This window comes from Tenebrio molitor, chromosome 1 (assembly GCF_963966145.1).
Source record: "Tenebrio molitor chromosome 1, icTenMoli1.1, whole genome shotgun sequence".
In the NCBI taxonomy this organism is placed as follows: Eukaryota; Metazoa; Arthropoda; class Insecta; order Coleoptera; family Tenebrionidae; genus Tenebrio; species Tenebrio molitor.
In genome coordinates, this window is record NC_091046.1 from 3090839 (window position 1) to 3112625 (window position 21787).

The 21787-nt window shown below is 41.1% G+C and overlaps 2 protein-coding genes across 7 annotated transcripts in view; both read left to right on the top strand.

Moving 5' to 3' along the window:
* The window catches only part of LOC138136240 (cyclic GMP-AMP synthase-like receptor), a 200949-nt gene extending 189325 nt beyond the window's left edge, over nucleotides 1–11624 (top strand). The window contains exon 7 of the mRNA XM_069055340.1: nucleotides 11615–11624. The gene's annotated coding sequence lies outside the window, so the exon portion shown is untranslated. The remainder of the gene's footprint in view (nucleotides 1–11614) is intronic.
* LOC138136209 (puratrophin-1-like) overlaps nucleotides 1–21787 on the top strand; it is a 215879-nt gene that overhangs the window by 185100 nt on the left and 8992 nt on the right. For all 6 annotated transcript variants that reach the window (XM_069055271.1, XM_069055282.1, XM_069055299.1 and 3 more), the window contains 5 exons: nucleotides 3365–3454; nucleotides 10243–10360; nucleotides 12858–13041; nucleotides 17881–18122; nucleotides 18216–18471. In XM_069055271.1, coding sequence (XP_068911372.1) covers nucleotides 3365–3454; nucleotides 10243–10360; nucleotides 12858–13041; nucleotides 17881–18122; nucleotides 18216–18471 — 890 coding nt within the window. The remainder of the gene's footprint in view (nucleotides 1–3364; nucleotides 3455–10242; nucleotides 10361–12857; nucleotides 13042–17880; nucleotides 18123–18215; nucleotides 18472–21787) is intronic.

Here is a 21787-nt window from a genome sequence, read left to right on the forward strand (position 1 = left end):
TGGTATCTAGCAATCTGAGCTTTTAGTATGTTGTGTTGCATAACATTAAATTTTCGCGGGAATATACGGTGAATATCCCTGTATGTATTACACTCGTGCTTCAACAGCAAGCTCTCGTGGCTAAACATTTCTTTCGTGACTTATTTGCCTTATAAAACACTTGTATAATAAATAGCTATTTGTCATCTCAAAAATAATACACCAGTTCAGTTAAAAACGTTGCAAATGAACCCAAGAAAATGAAATCTTTTTTGAATCTACATGTATCTCGTACAAGAGAGAATTATTTGAGAATTTATTAAGAATTTATTTATGTGAGAATTAAAGATATCAACAATACCTACTTATTTTTGCTTTGCAAAACACAATAGTACCTTTCACAAGCGTCAAGGGGGTAGCAATGCGAAACGTACATAGATAAACAGCTCGATTACTCCGTGGAGATTTGAACTGCGTCTCGTGATCTTCAATGTATTCATAGTTTTACAACTGAGTCCCCAATCTCCCCTGATATTTTTTTAATTCTCGCGACTACAGCCTAAAAATTTTTGTTGATTCCATTCCGTAATACGTCCTTTCTTTTGCAAGTCGACAGAAACTCACAGATTTGAAAGAAAATTAAAACGAGCCGAGCATTCGGTCGTGTTTGTGTTGCATTCGATTGGATTATTTCACCAGCGCGGCCATCGGTGTCGTAGTCGAGTGCAAATATCCGCATCAGCTCCACTTCTCTATGGACAAACCTCTAAGAGCAAAGATAATATTTGCGTCGATTTTCATCGTCGGCCCGTCCCCTCGCAGCCTGCGGCCTTCTCTCAGGAAACGGGCGATTCCTGAACCGATACTTCATCTCACGCTAACTTTCGATTTCACCGGTTCCGGTGTGGAAAAAAGCGCTTCTGCGTCGAACGTCGTGAACAAACATCGAAAGCTCGTCGGGGCCCCATTAACAACAACAGTGCCAACAACGCCAATTTGTGCTTTCCCGCCGTCCACCGTCACAACTCCTGGAGAGTCTCGCTCCAAATCGACGTATAGTATTCAGATGAATCTCGACGGGTCGCGGAGAATGAGAGAACGGCCGTTTGGAATAATCTTCCTGTCATGATGAAGTGCAATCACGTTCGACGATATAATTAAAGATTTTCTCGCAGCGTGTGGGACGTCCCGGACCGCGGAATTTACGGTTTCACTTGTGCCGTAATGTTTATGTATGACCGTTGCACGCCGGTGTGCTGTTCCACTCCGGATTTGATGCAATTAAATTAACAAATCAAACCCACGTGAGCGCCTTTCGACCCGATCCGCTTAATAAAATCGATGTTTATTGAATATTGGACGCGTGAACATGTCGAACTGGTAACGGGATCCGTCGTGGATGGTCGTGGTCATTGATCAAGAACACCAGCGGGAGCACCACGCTCTCGGTATTCGCTCCTTTCGCGTCATAATAAGCGAAATCGATCGAATTGTGGGGGCCGCGTGACCGCTCCGTCCCACATCAATAAACAAACTTTTGTTGTTCCATCTTGGACCAGCACCGTCTTGTCGCGATCGTAAACGGACGCGTAACGCCTCCAACCTGAAGCAAATTAATCCGCCGAAGAACGCGACTGCTGGATTTTTATTCGCACCTCGGATCTAATCGATTAGCGCGACATTCTCTTCTGCGCGCGGCAAATTCGTCGAGTTAGAGCTTTATTAAACCGCAATGAATGGAAGTGATGGGATTTTTATTGAGCGTGCAGGCAGGTCCAGGTAGGCCGTAAATTCTCGAATAAAAATCCTCCGTGAGCTTTTACGGTCTCGTTGAACCCGTACGCGGTGGACGACGCCGACACTTCCTGACGATCCAGTTTCGCTCACCAACAACACAATTCCAGCGTAAACGGTAGAAATGACAGTCGACCTCCGGGTCTGAACCTGCAATTATTCCTTTATCCCAGCACTCTCTTGTGTACGTTCACCGGTGAATTTTTTCCATCGCCGGACGTAAATTATTAGTGAGCGTATAAAGTTTCAGCATCGAGATGAGTAAATTACACTTAACACCTTCACTTATGCTGTCGTATTTAATATTTGACAGGTGCATTCGCACGCAAACCTCCGGATAAGCGTTGATTAATCCCGTAAATGTAATAATAATCGCGGACGCGAAAGAATGAACACGCGAAAACATGCAATTGTGCAATTAGCGGATTGCTCCCACCGCGGACGCGATTTCCGCGGACACTCTCGCGGTCGTCCTTCCGGAGTTTTCCGCGACTCGGTGGTCCGGCGAAATTTAGTGTCATGCCATAAATCATCGCATCATAGAGGAGGAGTCGTCGTCGTCGTGAATGTCGGCCATAACTGTACCCGTCCAAATACGGCGGGACTGCTGCATCTGTTAATCTCTTGCCCCCGGACCGGCGGTCATTTAATCAAATTAAAATCCGCCGTAAAAGTTCAATTAAAATGATTTACGCGCGTGTGCGGGTTTTAACAACAATCTTCACCAACAACAGCAACAATAAAGTTAAAAGAGTGGCCGCGCGGTGCGAAGATTTATGTCGACGTGATGTTTGCGCAACGGGAATGAATTATTCATGCGGTCATATAGATATTATTGATTGTCCGTCCGTTTTCGCGTTGACGAGGTGCACCCGGACATTTGCGCGCAAAAACCAAACATTTATTCAATCGAAATCCTAAGAAAACACGGCACAATGGTCGCCGCGGCTGCACCCAACGTGGGAACCGGACGGTGGGTTCGGCAGCGATTGTTCGGGGGCACCAGACTCTGCGGCGGTGACATGTCGGCGGCGAAACAAGCGCAGAATCGAATAATAATAACAATCCATCGGTCGGTGATTTATTTTTCCCGAGTCTTTGTCCGGAGAGGAGGCGCTCAAGGGTCAACCGGGGGACCGGCGTTGTTTCGCGGTCCGATTCTGGAACGAGCTGCAACAACACACCCTGGCCCACTTTGTTTCTTTTCAATTGAATCTTTAATCGAGTTACGAAAGCAATTAATGTCGCAATGAATCACGCACGCAGGCCATTGTGATGTGCGCGCTTATTAAATAATATGTAATTCTTCGGTCCTGGCCCTCTGTTCGACGTCAATCATAACTAAAACGCAGCTGTTTAATTTACGATTGATTGAGTCACCGTGTGTAAACACTCCACTTATTTGTTTTACATAACGGACTACCTCCGGAACGTCGATGACTTGTTGCGAGTAAAAGTCCGAATCGACGGCAACAATAAAACGATAAATCATGATCTGTTTGTTTATGAAAGTGTCGAGAGAAGAAACTCGGATTGGGAAAAAACTCATCTAGGAAGTTGAGTAGTGAACGTTTTGTTCTGTTTGTTGCAGGATCTTCGAGTCGAAAGGTGGAGATCGCGCGCCCCAAAAGGATAACGGATCTGCCCGAGAAGCTTCTCATGTCCGGAATCAATTTGCCAGGTAATTTAGACGTTAATTCGGAACTGGTCGTGTGTGTTTCTCGTGGGACGTACCGTTGGGACATAACTCACAAAAAAACCACGCCAATTACTCGGCCATTGCTGGGAATAAAAGTGAATTGCACCTGCGGAATTTCTCTTTCGGAGGTCGGGTGTTGGTGTGGACCACACACTCGATCGGTAATCGGTGCTCGCGTAAACTGGTGGTTTTATGGGTTGGATGGGTGTACCCGATGGTTGCGTGGAGTATCGCAGAAAGTGGTTCGCCTACGGGTTTTCCGGTGGGTCGAGTGGAATTTTGCGTTTACCGAGAACAATCCACGGCGAAGAACAAAATTTTGCACGATTTTGGTTATGCCCTCAAGTTCTATCTTCATCATGGACGATTAAACCCACAAAGATTCCTTCGAGATCGAAGGAAAGCAATATTTTCTAGTACAACTAGATAAAAGCTTAGATACAACTTAAAATGGAAGAAGTAGCATAAAAAATGCCACAGAGATACGAGTACTTTTATAGAAATGTATAAAGATCACGGTAGTGTTATAAAACTAGAAAAACAGAAAAACAAACAAAAAGTAAACAAAGGGCTCAGGCAGGGATGCTATTCAGAATCTTTCTAGAAGAAATTCTCAAAGGCTGAAGAAGAAATGCCAACAAATGGGTATAAAAACTGATGAATTCATTCGCCGACGACCAAGTAGTAAATGCTGGAGATGAATCAAAATAGAACATGTAAGAAATGCAGAAATCAGAAGATGAATGGATGGTTTTGTGAGACCATCAAAGAAAATGAAAAAAAAACACTAATAATATGGTACGGAGGATGAAAAATCAAAGATGGCCAGAAAATCACAAAGAAGAAGAAAAAGAGGACGAGCAGAACAAACGTGGATAACAGCTGAAACAAGATATGAGTAAGAGAAATATAAGGGAAGAAGAGGAGGACTGGCAAGATAGAAGAAAAGAATAGTACATTATTCTCAACGAGCGTATAATGGTGGCAATTATTCAAAAGGATGAAAACTCCAACACGAGCCGTAGGCGAGTGGTGGAATCGTTCGAGTGAATAATAGCCATGATACGCGAGTTGAAGACTATACCAAGAAAAAGCAATCTTTGAAAATTGAATTTACATAATTGACGATCTGTCGGTGATAGAATGAAAATATCACTGGGTATGGAATTGATATGATTCTTTCATTGAATATCCAACAAGAATGCGTTCATTCTTTAATAGTCGTGGATTAATAGTTATTTAGATTAGAATGCGGGAGGTGAATTTTCGGGCACGACAACTAAGTTTCAGGTACGATGGCGCAGCCGAGTGCCTGATTAGTTGGAGCGCCGAAAAATACCTCCCGTATATGTTTATAAAAACATCGTCTAAAATGACGAAGTGTAGTGATCCAATTTGATCTCTTTTGTTTGTGGACATGTCCAAATTTTTTGCATCCCAAAATATGCATTTGTTTATTTTTTACCCACCCACACCTCAGCATCTTTTAGTTTGAAAAAGGATTGCCAAGACACGCTAGTTGGCTTTTATCACAAGTGGTAAAAATCCAAGCGCAGCTCGCTTCTCCGGACAAACTGATGGCGGCGAGGTAAAAATGGTCTTTTCATTCTGTCACGTAGAGCTGGCAGCGTCTTCCGCGAAGTGCAGCTCTCCCGTAATGCGATTCCAGCACTCATTTTAAACAGCCCGGCAGGTGGTAGAGTCGGTTTCCGCGTGGGATACCCGAAGAGCCGTCATCTGGACCCGTCGCGGGTGGGTTACCTCCGTTGCAGGAAACGTTCGTCATCTCCGAACCCATCGATTCGCTAACCCCGTTGTCCGCGGTGTCGAAACGACCCCCCGTGGAGCGCTCGGCCGAATCGTGTCTCTTCGGTGCGACTCAATAATATCTAGGCCGATCGGTTCACAGTTATGCCCCTGCCTGTACACCCATCACGATGAAAAATCGTCGGCACATGCATGAAACGAACGCGCCGACGATCAAAGACCCAGCATCCGGTCAATTGGTCATGGGTGCGGGTGAACTCTGACATGGCGCCGCTTCCGCATAGCGGTCATCACTGCCGTTCCGCACCATCCCCGTAGAACTGGGTCGAATTTGTCATGTGCGGCGTGCTCGAGTCGTCAGAAAGCGCGAGGAGATCTCTCAATTATGGGGCCGGAACACCTGACCTGCGTCCATCATATGGGACAGTATCGTAATTGATTGAAAGTAAGTTTGCGAAAGTAAACAACTTAACAATGCCATCACGATCCGAAGGGCGTGACGCACGAGCATATCCAATCCTCATAATTGATTTCAAAATGGCACTGCCTTTCCGGCTTCGCCATCGACGCCGCAGCTGAATGCTCGTCGTCAAGTTGAGCAACAATATTTGACATTTCGCTGGGACGCGGCACCAATTAGATCTTTCCACTTCTCGCGGGAGGGAAGCTGGTCGTCCCACAAGGGTCCGATCTTGTCCCGTTTCCTTTCACCGTTGATTTTTTCTCCCCTCGGCCATTTTTCCCTCGACGATTCAGCGTTATGCAGATGAAGTAAAAGCTTGCTGCATTGTTGTTGGTCGGCCAGATCGTCGATCGCCTTTTATTAACTCATTGAACCAGTTTAAGGCCGTGCACGGACTACGTGATTTTCCCATTTCCTAATCGCCAACTCTTTGTGTGCGCAAGTGTACGACTGCCGCCCCCGCTCGCCGTGCATTCGTTTCTAATTGAGAGCAACAGGAATTAGCGGTGCTAATTGCCGCCTTTATCGGAAACGCATTGTGTTCGTTGCACGCTGTTTCGCGATAGAACAAGACATTGTGTTCCTTCCTTCGCGATTTTTTTCAGAGCCGACAACACGTCCCATTTTCAAATCTGTACACGACACTCTCGCCTCAAAACTCTTGTACAGTTACTTTAACAGTACCGAGATTCGCTAAACCATATCGCCGCCATGTCGACTCTTCGATTAGTCGCAACACTCCAAGAGTACAGTTTCGGTGGTGATAAACGGAAGGATTAACTAGTACTCGAGTGAGTACTACTGGAAGGGTCAAAGGGAAAGCGATCCAAGTAATCTTGTACCAACAACGAGAGGTCATGATCTGTTTTCCATCCCCACCTCCATCATTTTAGATCTTTTTGATTTCTTCTATGGTTGCGGCTTCGTTGCAGTTCGAATTTTTGTAATTTGCTCAACTGAGCAAAAAACTCCACCCTTCTCACTTCTAGATTGGCTCAGATGGCACCGCTGCACGGAGATCTCTTCGGGTTGCTTTGCTCGTTGTATTGTCTTCGTTCCTCGCCTCAATTACCAGCACTTATTGGCACCAGAACCACTCGGCATTGCTGGCAAGTGAAAACGGAGCCATTACGACGTTGCTGCGGGTAATAAATCACGGGAATCTTGAAAATCTATAATCTCGCGATGTAAAAATGTCCACTTATTGCCGGCAGCGTCTTGACATGCGACAATCTCTCGATATCGATGTGCATGTGTGGTGTGCACGGGCTGTTTGACTTTTCTCACGGCCTGCATGTGCGGTGCCTGACCTGCGCGACTGATTACCATAGATCAATCTGCGACTCCCGGTGCTCCCCATCGTCCCCGTGTCCCACTCGAAAAATCAATCTCTGGAGCGATTATTGATTGTTTTTCATTAGAGTTTTATGGCACGTTCGACTAATGAACCTATTGTCTACGAAGACTGGAATCTTCGACGATCGGCCATTAGCGGTGTACTCCTGACCCAGCTATGAATATGGAATGTACGACAGGCACAGATCCGAGGAAAAAGTTGTGGGAATCTAAAAGTGCCACGAGGAAGGTCCACTTTGACCAGAGATCGGAAGAATCGATCGACCACGAGGGGGACCGGCGTCGTAACTTTCAAGTGCGGTCATGCCGTCACCCACACCGATCCGCACAAAATCTTCGCAAGTCTTTGAGAAAGTGTAAAACTTTTTCAAGAGATTTGGCGAAAATTTTAACAAAAAATTAATACTGTTATAAAAAAAAGTTCGTATGACATGAATATTGATTAGTAAAATTAAAATAGGACTGGACAAAAATCTTTAAGTATTTATTAAAGAAATAATATTTTGTATTATACCGTTTCGATTTTATAACTGTTGTACATCTCTCTTCAACATTGATTTCGTTAAATTGTCGATATAGGGAGGCTGCAATGTCCTCCGAGTTTATTCAAGGCTTCAAAGAGATCATTTATATACATTTTACCTCTAATTTTCAGTTGGGTTCAGATCGGGAGACTACGAAAACCAATGCATAACTTTCTTTAATCTTTTCTTTGCTAAACCTATCTTCGACAACTTTAGAAATACGCTTGGGATCATCATCTTATTGAAATTCTTCAGTTACCTAACAGCATCACTTCATCAACGTATGACACTAGACAGTTTTTTAAAGTGTGTCTAAATAAATGCAACGATTTATTTTGCCCTGAATTCGAAGAAGTGAAGAAAAAAAGCATCCGATGTCATCATCAAATGTATTTTTTTTTTAACTTTCTGCCCAAAGATCTTCTGACATCATGTGCACCATCACTTTTAAACAAACTAAACTTGGATTCGTCACTATAAACCACTTTTTACACTAGTGCTTTAACTACCATTACGACTCTTTGTGAAATATAGAACATTACAGTATGAAAGTAAAGTGTTTGTTTAACAATAAATTCAGTGCCATAATTTCGCAAATCAAATGTTACTTACATAGGGGCCAAAAATTTAATTAAAAAATAACAGTTGCTGTTATTATGACCACTACTGTAGATTTATTTTTCCAACTATAACATAGGGGATTACTGTCAACAACATTACTAGGTTATTAGAAAAGTTTTGATGAAAATGTATGCCATAAAAAATTGTTGTACGAATTAGGAATAATTGGATGAAAAGGAAATATGTAGTGAAAAAAATCTGCAAAAATACAAAAATTCCCTTATCGTTGAAAACAATTCGCCGATAAAATTGTCTTCAAGTGCATTTCTAGTAAACTTTCGATCTAATCACGGCCATTATCAGCTTCTATCTCCCATCCGCCAAGAAGTGGATAGATAAGATGAACGTAATTTTTTTTTCTGCAGTAATTTAGATAAAAGTATTTACCGATGTTGATAAAGGGATTTATGAGGACAACAGTTCGTGTAGGAGAGAATTACGAAAACTATTAAATAATCTGCTTCGGTCCTACTGTTTACTGCCGAGGAGAGTTCATTGTTCCCATTTTATCGAAGAACTCCGTAAAATTTTATACACCTTAATATTATAATTTTATTATTCCGACTTTTATTGCCTCTCCATTTTGATGTTTTTATTCACATTTATTTACATTCTTAAATTGGACTTTCAACCAATTAGGTACGGCCAACAACTCTTAAAAATATTACCAACTGAATTTTTTATACATATTTTTCAATTTTGAAAAAAAAAAAACGTCTTGATACTACTGCAACTAAAATTGTGTTTGTAAAGACTAAAAAAAATTAAAAACCTAGATTCGGTTGGTTTCTTTGTGCGTTCCCAAGGCTTCGACTCTCAAATGTTAAAAAAGATATGAATTTGCAAATCAAAATTGTCAATTTTGGTTGCGCATTTTTAGAAAAAAAATTGTCCGCTCGAAACAATTGAATGTTTCCGCTGTTGTCTTTGACGCATCGGGATCGATTTTTTTCTCTTTGCCAGATCATCTCACATCAAAATCCTCGGATCCAGTGTTTCCAGCTTTGTTGCGATCGGCATTATTAAAACTGCAGAGAATGCAACGGAGCCTTTGACACTTAATCACAAGCAAATGATCGTGGAAGCAATACATTACGCACTATACGAGGCAGAAACAAATTAACAACGAGGAAACAATAGCCAATGGCCATGAATCTTAATCTGCGGCTGGAAAGATTGCCTTTTCTCGGTCACCGAATGTGGGTTTGTGCTGTCGCCGCATTCCCCCGCGGGTTAAAGGGGACCGATGACCATTGTTCGTTCGACTGTCACGTGGGGTCACCGCGAAAAATTCGCGAACGCACCGCGTACACTTCGCGATTGTCGCATCAGCCAACAATTCGAGTAGTTCCGTTGGAATGCGACTTACGCCGACTGTGATTAATTTCTTACACTTGATGTCACGTGACCCGTTGCACCGCTCCACCTGTTTAATTGGTTTAATCGCGAGTGGAGTTGAACGGCACGCGATAGGGGGCGCTAATTTATACGAGCGAAACTAGAAGGGTCCGCGAGTGGAACCTTGAGGCGCTCCCAATCTGTCTCGGTGCGTAGGGGGAGCTGGCCAAAAGCGGTTCCGCGGTTCACGATCTGTCGAATCGCCACACGTAAAATGCGCACTTTACAACCGTCGCTTTTAGAAAGCTATGGAAATGAGAAAACGTCTTCGTCGTCGGATGTTAATGACGGTAACGGCTCTGCCGGTGATTTACCAATCTTCTAATAGATGCTTCTAATGAAGTCGTCTGGATAATCACGTGTACGGCTCGTCTGGCTTATTACACACTCAATTAGATTCACACTGAGCGAACAGTTGTCATATTACCATAATATTCAAATTCGTGTCGTGGTGCAACTCGCTGAAGTCTTTATCGGTGCGGTCACGGCTTTGTCTCCACGAAAACGAGGCGAAAAGACGGGAAAAAACGACGAAGGCTTGTGGCGAGCCGAAGGCGGTCTCTATTCATTACTGATTAATGAATGAAAGCTACGTCCGACATGTTTAGTGCTCGGTTTGATAGTTTTTCTTTTGGTTGCAGGCACCGCGGACAACGACGGAAGACCGATCGTCCTCTGTTATGCAGAGTGCGTCGCCAGAGCTGGTCTCAACAAGTACGAGATCGCCAAGTTGCTCTTGTACTACTCATCGATACCTACGTAAGTCGAGAAAAGTGCACCAACCAAGTCTTTCATTATTCAGTGGAGACGCTTCTTCGACCTCTTTAGTCGTTTTCGTTTTCTTCCTCGGTACCAAAGTAAATTTCAGATTTATAGAAGGCTACGAAGACCAACATCATGCCCAAACAAGTCGTGCACTTTTCATAATTTTGGCCCAAAACATTTTCGAACAAGAGAGCGTCATTTTTGTTGTAATAAAAATTTCCTCCCTCCAACAATGTTCTGATTTTTTCCCTGTTTTTGTTCATACATAGTTCGTCGTGATATTGCGTAAGACCTGGTTTTCGCCCAAGGGCCTTATCCACTCAATATTTGACAATACATCCGTGTCGTTAGTATACGTTAAATTAGACAATCTCTCAGCTACGATAACTCTCGTACGGTAACATCTGTCAGAAATCAAGAGCATCAAAGATATTCACTGACTCACCAGGGGGTTTCCTCCCCCCTAACTCGATCATAACGACGGGCTCCAACCACGGACGTCGTCTTCAGCGCGCTACATTCCGGGGTTGCGTTGCATGTTCTGTAATAGCCCCAGTGTGCAGATTGGGCTGCACAGCGTGAGAGCGCGATAACTCCCGTCCTCAGTACCTGGGACCCGGGATTACCTCATAACCGTGTGCCAGCAACGTATAATCGGTGCATTTGTTTGCCACCACCAGCCGTCCCTACAGGACGCGCCCGGTCAACGGCCCAGCCGTGTCATGAGCCAAAGGTGTCCCACCCGAACCTGGTTCGGTGCTCAGGAATTATACCACGATATCTGCCAGAGATTTTACACATTGAGGTACTGATTTCATAGGCCAGGTTGCCCAAACCTGCGATCATGACCCAGTTACAGCATCACAAGCCTAATTCACTGCACCACTCCCGGGGCCACACCTGCCCCCACTGTCCGCCCTGTGTTAAAAATCACCCCCGAGTCAAGGACCTTTTCGAACATATGTTTGAGTGAAAGAGGTAGTTTTTCTGTTGCGTTTTTAAAATTCGCTTACAGTTGTTTGTCTTGATACCCTAATTCTTTTTTTTCAATTTCGTATTTGTCATTTGGCCATCATCTATGTGACTGCACACGAGTAAATGCGAATTTTAAATAAATCTCCGCTTTTTCGACGGTTCATTTGAATTCACACCGATACGGATACGTCTAAAAACGGCCAAGGCGAACATACCGAAGGCCGCCGATCGAAAAATCACGTTTGACGTCACTTCCGCCTAAACCTACACCCGTTATCCCACGATAAGCGCAACAGGTCAGTAATGTCGATCCGTTGACCCCTTTCGATTAAATTTTTTACACCATCATCCGCAAACAAGTCCGGAGATTAGCGCGAGCTCGCGCGCGGCGACGACGTAACGGATTGAAATTCATCGATGAGCAGCGAACGGTCCTTTTTAAAAGCCGTCGTCGAAGATATGGAACGACAGATAACGAACGAACACGGTTCCATGTTCGCGTTTACAAGCGTGTAATTGCAATTTTGTTGTTCTTATCAGTTGCGTGCGAACGGCGTACGGACGTACACAGGTGAAGAAGTCGAAGACTACTTCGCTCGGTAATCTAGCAATTATGGCAAATCTATGCCTGTGCCATTATATTTATTGACGATTATAGAGGATTCGTGTAATGGCGATTTAACTAGCCGTTAACGAGGCGATATCGACGCTTCGCCGTTGGAATTCCTACATTTTTACCATTTTCTTCTGAACGTCAACAGACCACATCGTACCCACAATGTTCCTTCCTTGGTATTCACCAAAGACAAGCATCTCTCGTGCAAACCTTTTGCAAATGGTTTTCCAAAAATCACAATTGTGGACCAGATAGAACCTTCTTCTCTGGTCTTTGACTTTTTTTTCTTTCCTCTTGATTCTTTGACATTTCCTCTCTTTTTTCCGTAATTCCAAGAAGTCTGCTGAAAGTCCGACGAAAACCTACAACTCCACTGACATCTGACCCGAACGGACCTGACCTCGCTTTTTTTAAATATCGAATGCTAGAATGCATTAATTGCGTCTTGGGACAGCGTGATTTAAGACGGCAGAACGACGTAATTAATTTTTGTTTTGTTCGGCCGGAACTGTCACTAATAAAGCAATTAATCTGCAGCCGCCTCGTAAATTGTCTTCGGCGCTGTCGCACCTGGAGCAAAAGCTGCGCGCTTTGACCGAAGCTGTTACGCATTTCGTAAATTCGCACGCATTTCTAGTTTACGTCGATAAACGGTGCGTGGGCATGATCGGCCGGCTCGTTGAAAGTAACAGTCGGCTAGTTCGAAATTAATTATTTATTTGACACCGTTTTATTTCCATTATTATAATTTCTGACGGAGAAACCAGTTGTTTCAAGTAGCCGATTCCATTTCTCTTTTGATTAATTATAGCAATAACCCTGCGAGGTTCGCGGCACCTATCATAAATCAACCTAATCGCGGATTTTGACGCGCGTCGTTGACTCTACTCCTTCTTGCAGATTGGAATGCACGAAACGAGGCTTCACCGTCTTGCTGCTCGCCGAAAGCGAGACCGACAACAAGATCCTGGAGCTGTTGGACAAGAGCGTCGCCCTGATAGCCAACTCGATGAAGGTTGACAGGTTTCTGGTGTGGAAACCCGGGGCGGACAAGAAAAGTCAAGTGGTAACTAGTCGCATCCAAGTGAGTACCCCGACGGCGTAAATTTTCCAAAAAAGGACTTCCGACCCCGCGTCCTACCAACAACATTTTTTTCTCTCCGAGGACGATCGGTAGTTTGGTTTCTTGATGCGACCACACCTCGCACTCACTCAACATGTGTGTGTTGATATTTACTACGATATCTGGCACCGTTATTCTTCTGTCGGTCATCACCGTCGGTTCTTGAATAACATTAAATATGTGGACGCGATTGGTCGGTTAATTTCAAAGTGCTTTGCCTCATTATCCGAGTAATGTAACGATTTTTTTTTTTTTGATTTCTGTGTAAGAGTCGAGACATGACACATTGTTGATTAGATGATAAGAACGGTGTTTACATGTTGAGCCGAGACGTGGATTCCGTCATCTGGTTCTTAACGAAGAAATATAACTTCGCTCTATTCATTTGATGGCGTCGCCGTTAGAATAATTTTCCTGCCACCGGACAAAAAAAATGTTTGCCAGAAAATAAACGTGTCATTTTTCCATCGAAAGTGAATATCGGAAGTCTGCGATAAACTTCCAGTGGAAAACTTGTGTTTGGTACGGAATTAAAAAAAATCCAATTTTTTGTTCGACACTGTCAGAATTTGAGAATTTTCTCCTATGTGAACGGATTTTGATAAATGTGAAAACTTGTCAAAACGAAACGTCAAGTTAATTTTAAAGATTTTACGCGATTTGTGGCCAATTGCACCGCATTTTCGTTAATCATGTATTAACTAAAACGAGATTTAAACTTAATGATGTATTAAAATTTGTATCGTTGCACCGCATATTTTAAAGTCTGTTTAAGTAAACATGATTAATTAATTAATTTAAACAAAACTAATCGAATTGTAAACAAACCCCTTGACAACGGAAGAAGAAATCCGCTGGAAGCGCTACTATTTGAGTAACGATTTACATTTTGTAAAATGATGAAAAAAGAGGCAAAAAGAAGAGAACACGCTATCCGAATTATTCGCCGGAGGAAAAAAACGCTTTTTTTGAGTATTGTACATAAGGACATAAGTACAAGAGTATCATAGCGAATCAAAAAACAGACGTGGTTAGTTCGGAGGAAAAAAGTAAGTTGGTAGAAAATTGCCAAGGATTTTAATAACCAAAACCCGGCAAGCGTATTTCGCGATGCAGCTTCGCTACACAGATTTTTTTTAAACTGTGTCCAACAAACAAGAAAAACGGCTGCTGAAGAAAAAAAAGGAAACACACAAGACTGGTGGAGCATCCAAAAAGAAGAATAAAAGGAATTCAAGTAGCGAAGTGATTTTGAGCATCATTAAAAAAAAAACTCCATAAGGACTTACAAATGAGTTTGATTGTGATGCTACATTGGAACCAGCGGAATTAGAAGTAAATAAAATTAAAGTAAAATGTGCTTTTGTTGCGAAATATCTTACAACAACTTACGTTGCATCAGCAGGAAATTCTATTTCCTCTTCAATTAAAATCAAAAAATGTAAAACACTTGCTTTTGTGAGATTGAACCTCGAATGAAATCTAAATTTATCCAGTTCATGAAAACGGTCAGACCTTGTGAACTGAAACCGTGGAAAACCAAAATCAATGATCTCCAAGAAATCATCAAAATCTTCCATGTTGATTTTAAATTTGAAGTCACATTGACATTAATGACATTGCATAAACTCTATTTAAGGGTTAATTCGCCGATTTTGGCTACTTTACTAAACAAAGATTAAAGGTTATTTAAAGTGCGGTGCAAACAAACTTGTCAAATTAAATAATACTTAACGTTTATCACTGGATTAAAAGTGCGGTGCAACCGGCCATTGGAACCTTTAAGGGGCTCGTCGAACAAAAAAACGTTGTATTCAACTCGTTCTAGTGTAAATTGGACTTTTTTTGGCACTCGTGGGCCTTTAAAACGCTCGTTTCACTCGCGTTTTAATCTGGCCCACTCATACCAAAAAAAGCCCAATTTTAACACGAACTGGTTAAATAAATAACTACTTTTAAACATTTAAAAAAAATTAGTAGAACTTTTTGAAGTAAAAACTTCTTTAGGCGCATCACATTATTCCCGGACACTGAATTAGCTTCAACGTCACGCGTCACGCCACACGCTCTGAGGTGAAAGGCTCATTCGGGTGAGTTTGGGGGAGCCGAGTTTAACCGAGTGAGCGAGAAACAGTCAGATTTTGATGGAGATTTTTAATATCGATTTCTCGATAGAAAAATCAAAGCCTATTAATTGGAATAAAAAGATGCAAGTCCCTTGTTATACAGGCTGTTTCAGCTAGCCTAACAACTCAGTTATTTTCCAGCGGATTTTTGTAAAATTGAAAATGCAGATATTTTAGACGGTGCAGAATAAAATCCCATTAATGCAATCACCCAAGTCTTAAAAATGTAGTTTTTAAATGCCTTTTTAAAATGTTGAATCAATTAAGATTTACATAAAAAATTTATGGTCAATAAAAAATGCTGTAGGGAAAAACTCGTCCTTGAAAGACGTCTAGTTTGCAAGAAAAAAGCAAAAAAAACTGTGTTAAACGTTGCTGCAAATGCAAAAACGTAGACGCGTATGAAACAAACGCGCAATTTTGCAGAATTTTGGTCATCCCTTTTCGCAGAAGCACAGGTGTACATATTTAACGTTTATCTTGCTAACCTGACAAACACTTAAAAGTTAAAGACAACATTTTGACGTAATTTATTATACTGGATGCTTTAATTCTTCCATAAAGGACTAAAACACGATCGGGATATTTTAGCAAGGTAATTTAGTTCACCTACGCTTCCTGTGTCTTCAAATAAATTGACGACTCTCTTAACCTTACATTTTGTAAAGCCTACATTTGGATAGTGTTCCACGAGAAAACGAACTGTCATGGAAGTTTTTACGACACTCCATAGGCAAAAGTTTTTTCGTTTTTCAACAATATTGAAATTTCTGTATATTTTCAATAAATTTTCACAATTTGACGTTTCTAATAAAGCGCACCCAATTTTGACAGACTTTAAAGGCGGTACAAAATGTTGCTTGGCGATGAATCATCAATTGTTTCAAAAGGTAACTGCTCAAATACCTTCAAATTTTACATTAAATTTTTAACGACAAAATCTAATCTTTTCGTTGAATCAGACAAGTGATTTACTTAATTGTTTCTGTAGACCCCTATTTTTTAATGTTTAACAATCTAATAATAAATCGCGCATAATTTTCGATAAAGGAAACATGTGTTAAATTTACATTTTTTAATTTGAGGTAATTTTATTATTACCAATTGAACCTTCACGGTCTAAAATATGTATCTGCATTTTAAATTTCATAAAAATCGGTTGGCAAATAACCGAGATATTAGGCTCGAAAATCTTAGCTGAGGCACCCTGTATAATATACGTACTCGTAAGATCATAATTATTTTATCTACGATCGTGTAAAAAGTAGGCACTTTTTGCACTAAAAATCGTTGTCCAAGTTGACGTTTAGTGAACTGATGGAATCGTGCCATAAAACTTTTAGTACACGCTTTTATGGCACAGAACTGTCAGAATACAACAATACAATTTGTTGGAAACATTGTTTAGAAGTAGGTTGCTAAACGACGTGGTTCTCAAACGATTTTGGTTATTCATAAAATATTTAATCAATAATAATTATTTTATACAAATTTATGTTGAAACCGGTGCAATGGTCTCACGATCGTAGATAAAATGTTGTAAGACATACGTGTAAAACGTTCCTTTGTTGCACTCACATCCTTTAAAATACCCCCTCGTACCTCGGTCGTATTTTAAACCCGTTCGTGCAATAAAGGATAACTTTTTACAGTTATATCTTAAATAACTATTTCCTACTTACTCTTTAATTCGTTTTTTATTCATTAATAAAGTTGTTAGAAAAATATTTTGGAACATAAAAGAAATAAAAGATTTCTGCATGACAGAAATACTAATAGGTATGTACATACTTGGATACCTAGGTTATCTACGATGAAATTTATCATTTTGACAAATACATCGTAATTAATTATTTTCATTCATTATTATCAAAGCATGACTAATATTTTCATTGCGCAAAATTTGCGACATGATTTTTCCAAAAAAAAAAATTCGGTGCAACTCCACATCCTGACATTTTTTTAAAAGCTCAACACTGGAAATTACAGATGATAACGATAAAAATCTGCTTTTGTTGGTAATCTGTAGCGTAATTATTTTCGGCAAATTTTAATCTGCTCTCACTCTCGCATTATGTCGTAACCGAATTATTTTTATTCATTACTGTCAAGATATGATCAACGAAAAATGTTCCATTATATTCTCCCTGAGGGTGTTCTGTTATCATATCACTCTAATATCGATTATATCTATTGTTGTCATAATTATTACAATTATCTATTGTCGTGCACGTTTGCAATAAAGTTGACGTCATTTCGGGGGGAACTGATAACCCAGTTCGGGTGCAACGTCAAACTTTTTCGAATTCTTCCCGAAGAACGGTCGTTTTCTCCTTGACGATCGCAGGAATGCGATAATTGCACGCCCATTAATTAATACCCGTGCCCATTACCATCAGTCCATACCGACCCACCTAACTCCGGATTAATTGGCTCGTGCATCATCACTAACTACCTCGGAGAGCAAACGGCATCGGACATAATATTCCAATTATCGCGACAAATTGCGCGTTAACGTCGAATAATAAATAGGAGCTTTTCGATTTTATCGAGCCGCCGCCGCCGCGTGGGAAAACCGCCGTCAAAATATTTATATCGCTGTTGCATTTCCTCGTTTCTTCGTGACGCGATCGCAGATAAGATTAATGAACGCGGATCGATCGATCGATTCCAGGCCGTCGTCGTCGCCGACGAGCGCACCCTCGCCCGATACCTCTCCAAGGAGGAGACCCCCGCGAGCTGCGGCGGCTCCTGCAGCCACGACCAGCTCGAGTGGGTCGAGTTCTTCAAGCAGGCCGAGCCCTTCCTCGCCTCGTGCAAGGCCGCCGGACGCAGCTTGCTCTCCGCCCTGTCTCAGCTGAGAAACGACGACGTCCCTCACCAGGTCACCCGCAGATTCCTGAGTCACCAGTGCAGGTCGGTTTATCTTATCTTATCTCGTGTTAATTCACCTGTTCACGATTCAGTCGCCAGCATCATGAACGACGAGTCTAACCGTCTACCTTGCAGGCAAATCACCAAGGCCCTGGACCTGGAGCACGTCCACAAGCTGAGACGCGACGGCTCCGGCACCCTCTCCAACCTGAAGGAGCGCTCCCAATGGCTCGCCGGCAGCAGAGATGTCAAGCGCAACGTCAGCTTCTCGGAGGCCTCCTTCAACTCGGTGGAGAGGGTCAGCAGGCGGCTGGAACAGCTCAAGCAGGAGAGGGCGGAGCGCCTCAAGGAGCTGGCCAGGTTCAACACTCTGAAGGAGGAAGCCGAGGAAGTAAGTCTTCTTTGGGAATTCCCGTTTCCGCGAACCGAACGTCCAAAACAATACCCATTATACGTTGTTTGTTCTATTTTTGACTTATCCGAGCCGGCAAACTCCCCAGGAGTGGTGCGTTGCGCAAGCCTCGTTCTCGCTTTTTCGCAGAATGCGTCGCAACAGCTGCATTGTTCACGTGTCGTCATGGCGACGTGTACGTGTGCGTCGCAAACACGTTGGAACGAGGTAAACGCAACTGACTACCGGAAAAAATTTCTACAAATTAACCAAACGGGGACAACTGCGTATTTTGCCCCTAGATGGGCAGGACTAGATGTCCTTATTTTTTTCCAGCGACACGAGAGCTCTGGACGCAAATTTTCCAAGTGGTTGTGAAAAAATAGGAATCTGCACGTGTTTTTCGTGAAAATTAAAGATGCACTTTCAATAGACGTGTCCAATGTAAACACGCAATTAGAAAACTCACCGAAGTTTCAAAAAAATCATAAATAAACGCGTCACTAACGAATTGTTTGCAAATATTTACTTTGGTATAAATTGATATAAGTATAAAATAGTTATTTACGAAATGAGTGCGAGAAAATACATGAACGGATTATTTGAGGCACGAGCGACGAAGGAGCGAGTGCTTCATTTGCGCAAATGTGCCGAATACGTCTTCTCGCGTGGAAGTTTGTACAATATGTATTTTTTCTACAACAGTCAAAAAAACGTGACATTTATGCATCGTTATCAAGTCGCAAAGTATGTCATTTTTGACGAATATTTTAGCATCCAAGGAAAATTTTACAAAAATTCAAAAATTTTAAAATGCGGTTGTAGAAAAAATAGTGTTTGTATTTCGTGCGAAAGATGATTGTTTTGTTGGTGCATTCGAGTGAGTTTGAAGTCTCGACCTGACGGTCTCGACCAAAAACTCATTCTCATGTCCCAACAAAAAACATTTTGCGCACTTAATACAAAAATAACTATTTTGAAACGAACATTATGTCTGATTTGAATAGGATGGCGCTTATCCATGCGATTGCCAAAGTGTCAATCGAATTAATAGCGCTTTATTTTCACTCTTTCGAAATTTTCATCTTCCAAATTGGACAAATGGCATTTTGTAAACCAAGTAAACCATTTTGTATCAAGTCAAATGATGATTTTGAAACACTAGTGCGCTAACATCAATTTCGCGCACTACAATGCGATCGGGAAATTTATTTTGAAGATAGTGAGTTCAAAAAATAATAAGAATGGTTGTTTAAAGTCAATTTTTTATAAATCGACAATACAACATAAAGTAGTATGTGCTTTTATACGAATAGGAAGTTTGACTGTACGAAATGGCCTTAGGTCTAGGCAAATGCGGCAATCCCATGAGTGTAAAAGTACTACTTTATGCACTTGTTGTGTACAATATTTTTCTACGACTGTCTCCATTTAGAAAAATGATCTTCGATTTGACCTTCAGCTCGGCAATGACCATTGCGTATTGTAATTTCAATTTGGTTGTAGGTCGTAAAATTTTATTGGATATTATGAGCGATTAACGGGCACAATGGTTGGGTTTGAAAAGGTTGGAAAGCGGCGCGTGCCGTTTGCCGTATAATGCAAATATACCAAATGTACAATACAACCCTGCTTAAAATATTACCTGCTAGTGGTAAACTAGGATTTATAAGCCCCGCAAGATCTTTAACTTAAAGTACCATAAAATTTTACGACCTACAACCAAATTGAAACTACAGTACACCCAAACACCAAAAACGAACAACACAAGAAATCGATCTTTTCAATATTTTTTTTATAATAAAGGATCCTGCCTCCACATTGCCTTTTTTAAAGACTTCTTCCACAATCCATTCAATGGACAGGATGTGGATTGGATTTGCCACGCAAAATGAGCATCATCGTAGATGATTATTCGTCATAAGTACGGTCTGTTGACTTTTGTTCTTCCCAACAATAAAATGCTTTTCATAACTTTTTATCTTTATCTACCTAAAGCATTCATCTTAAGTAAGTTTTTAAAATAACGTATTTAGTCGTAGATTTTAAAATGTCTCGGATAGTGGAATCTTTTTTGCAAGTTCCTTATTCAAAAATTAGACGTTCAGGAACTTTTACAATTCCAACGGACGGACGTTTCCGGCACTTCAGTAGAACGTCCTATAATGTAGATTTCGTGATACTTTCTTGGGCAAAGTCAGAAACTGAAACTATTCTTTGCCAAAACACTTGTACAGTATTGGCAATCTTCTTCGAGCAAGTGCTTTTTCTTCTTAACCAAACATGGTGAAATGAAGTACATACTTAAATTTTCTCCAAACCAACGGCAAACATTCTATATTAGCTGTGCTATATCTTGGCAGTACTTAAGCACACTCGAGTTATTCGATTAGTTTGTGTTGTTATTAAATAATTTTTGTTTGCTTATCGCAACTTATGGCAAATGTCAGCAGGCTGCCATAAAAAAAAATATTTGTTAATAGTAAAATCTTACATAAGTGTAGTAGTCTGTTTCTTTTCTGGGTAACGATTAATAAAAAAATCTGCACAAAAATATTGTATTATTCAACACGCATGTAATGTTGGCCATAACCCACGGGGATGAAGTTTGTTACCCGAACAACAGACGAGTGCGAATCCACAACACCATTGCATGCGAATAGCAGCATTTTATCGTTTTCACTATCAAAATTCATTTGTTATTTGTTTTTAGTAAAAAACGTAGATTGAAGACTTGATCGTATCAAAATACTTATGACATATGAATCATAGCAACTTTATAGTTGATGATGATTTGCGAGTTTACGATTGGTCACGATCCTTGGACTAATCAATACTGTTACTCAAAGCCGTGGGTAAAAGATGCCATTATATACACCAGTAAACGCATGTATAATAATGAATTATTTGCTAGGAATACAAACATTTTATTTTATTGTAGAAAGAAAGTAAAAAAAAAAAGTTTCGCTAAAACATTTCCCCAGATTTGTAAATTACTGAAGATCAATGCGTTTTGCCATTTCTACTAGTACTGCAGATTTGGTTTGATAATATTTGATGAGTAAACAATTTTTTTAAAAAGTCTAGACTACATTATTTCTTTCGCTTTCACCAAACGATTTCGCGTTTAACTCCACCTTTCAAACGCGTAATTTTTGTTTGCTCTACAACACGTCTTCGACTTTTTCTCCATATCGCCTTGCTAACAACATCTTACGAGTAACAAACCGCGACCTATTAATTTTTTCTCGTAATCGCGTTTTTGTTCAATTCACTACAGATTTTCCTTCGAACGTATTTCTCCAACCGTCTCGAC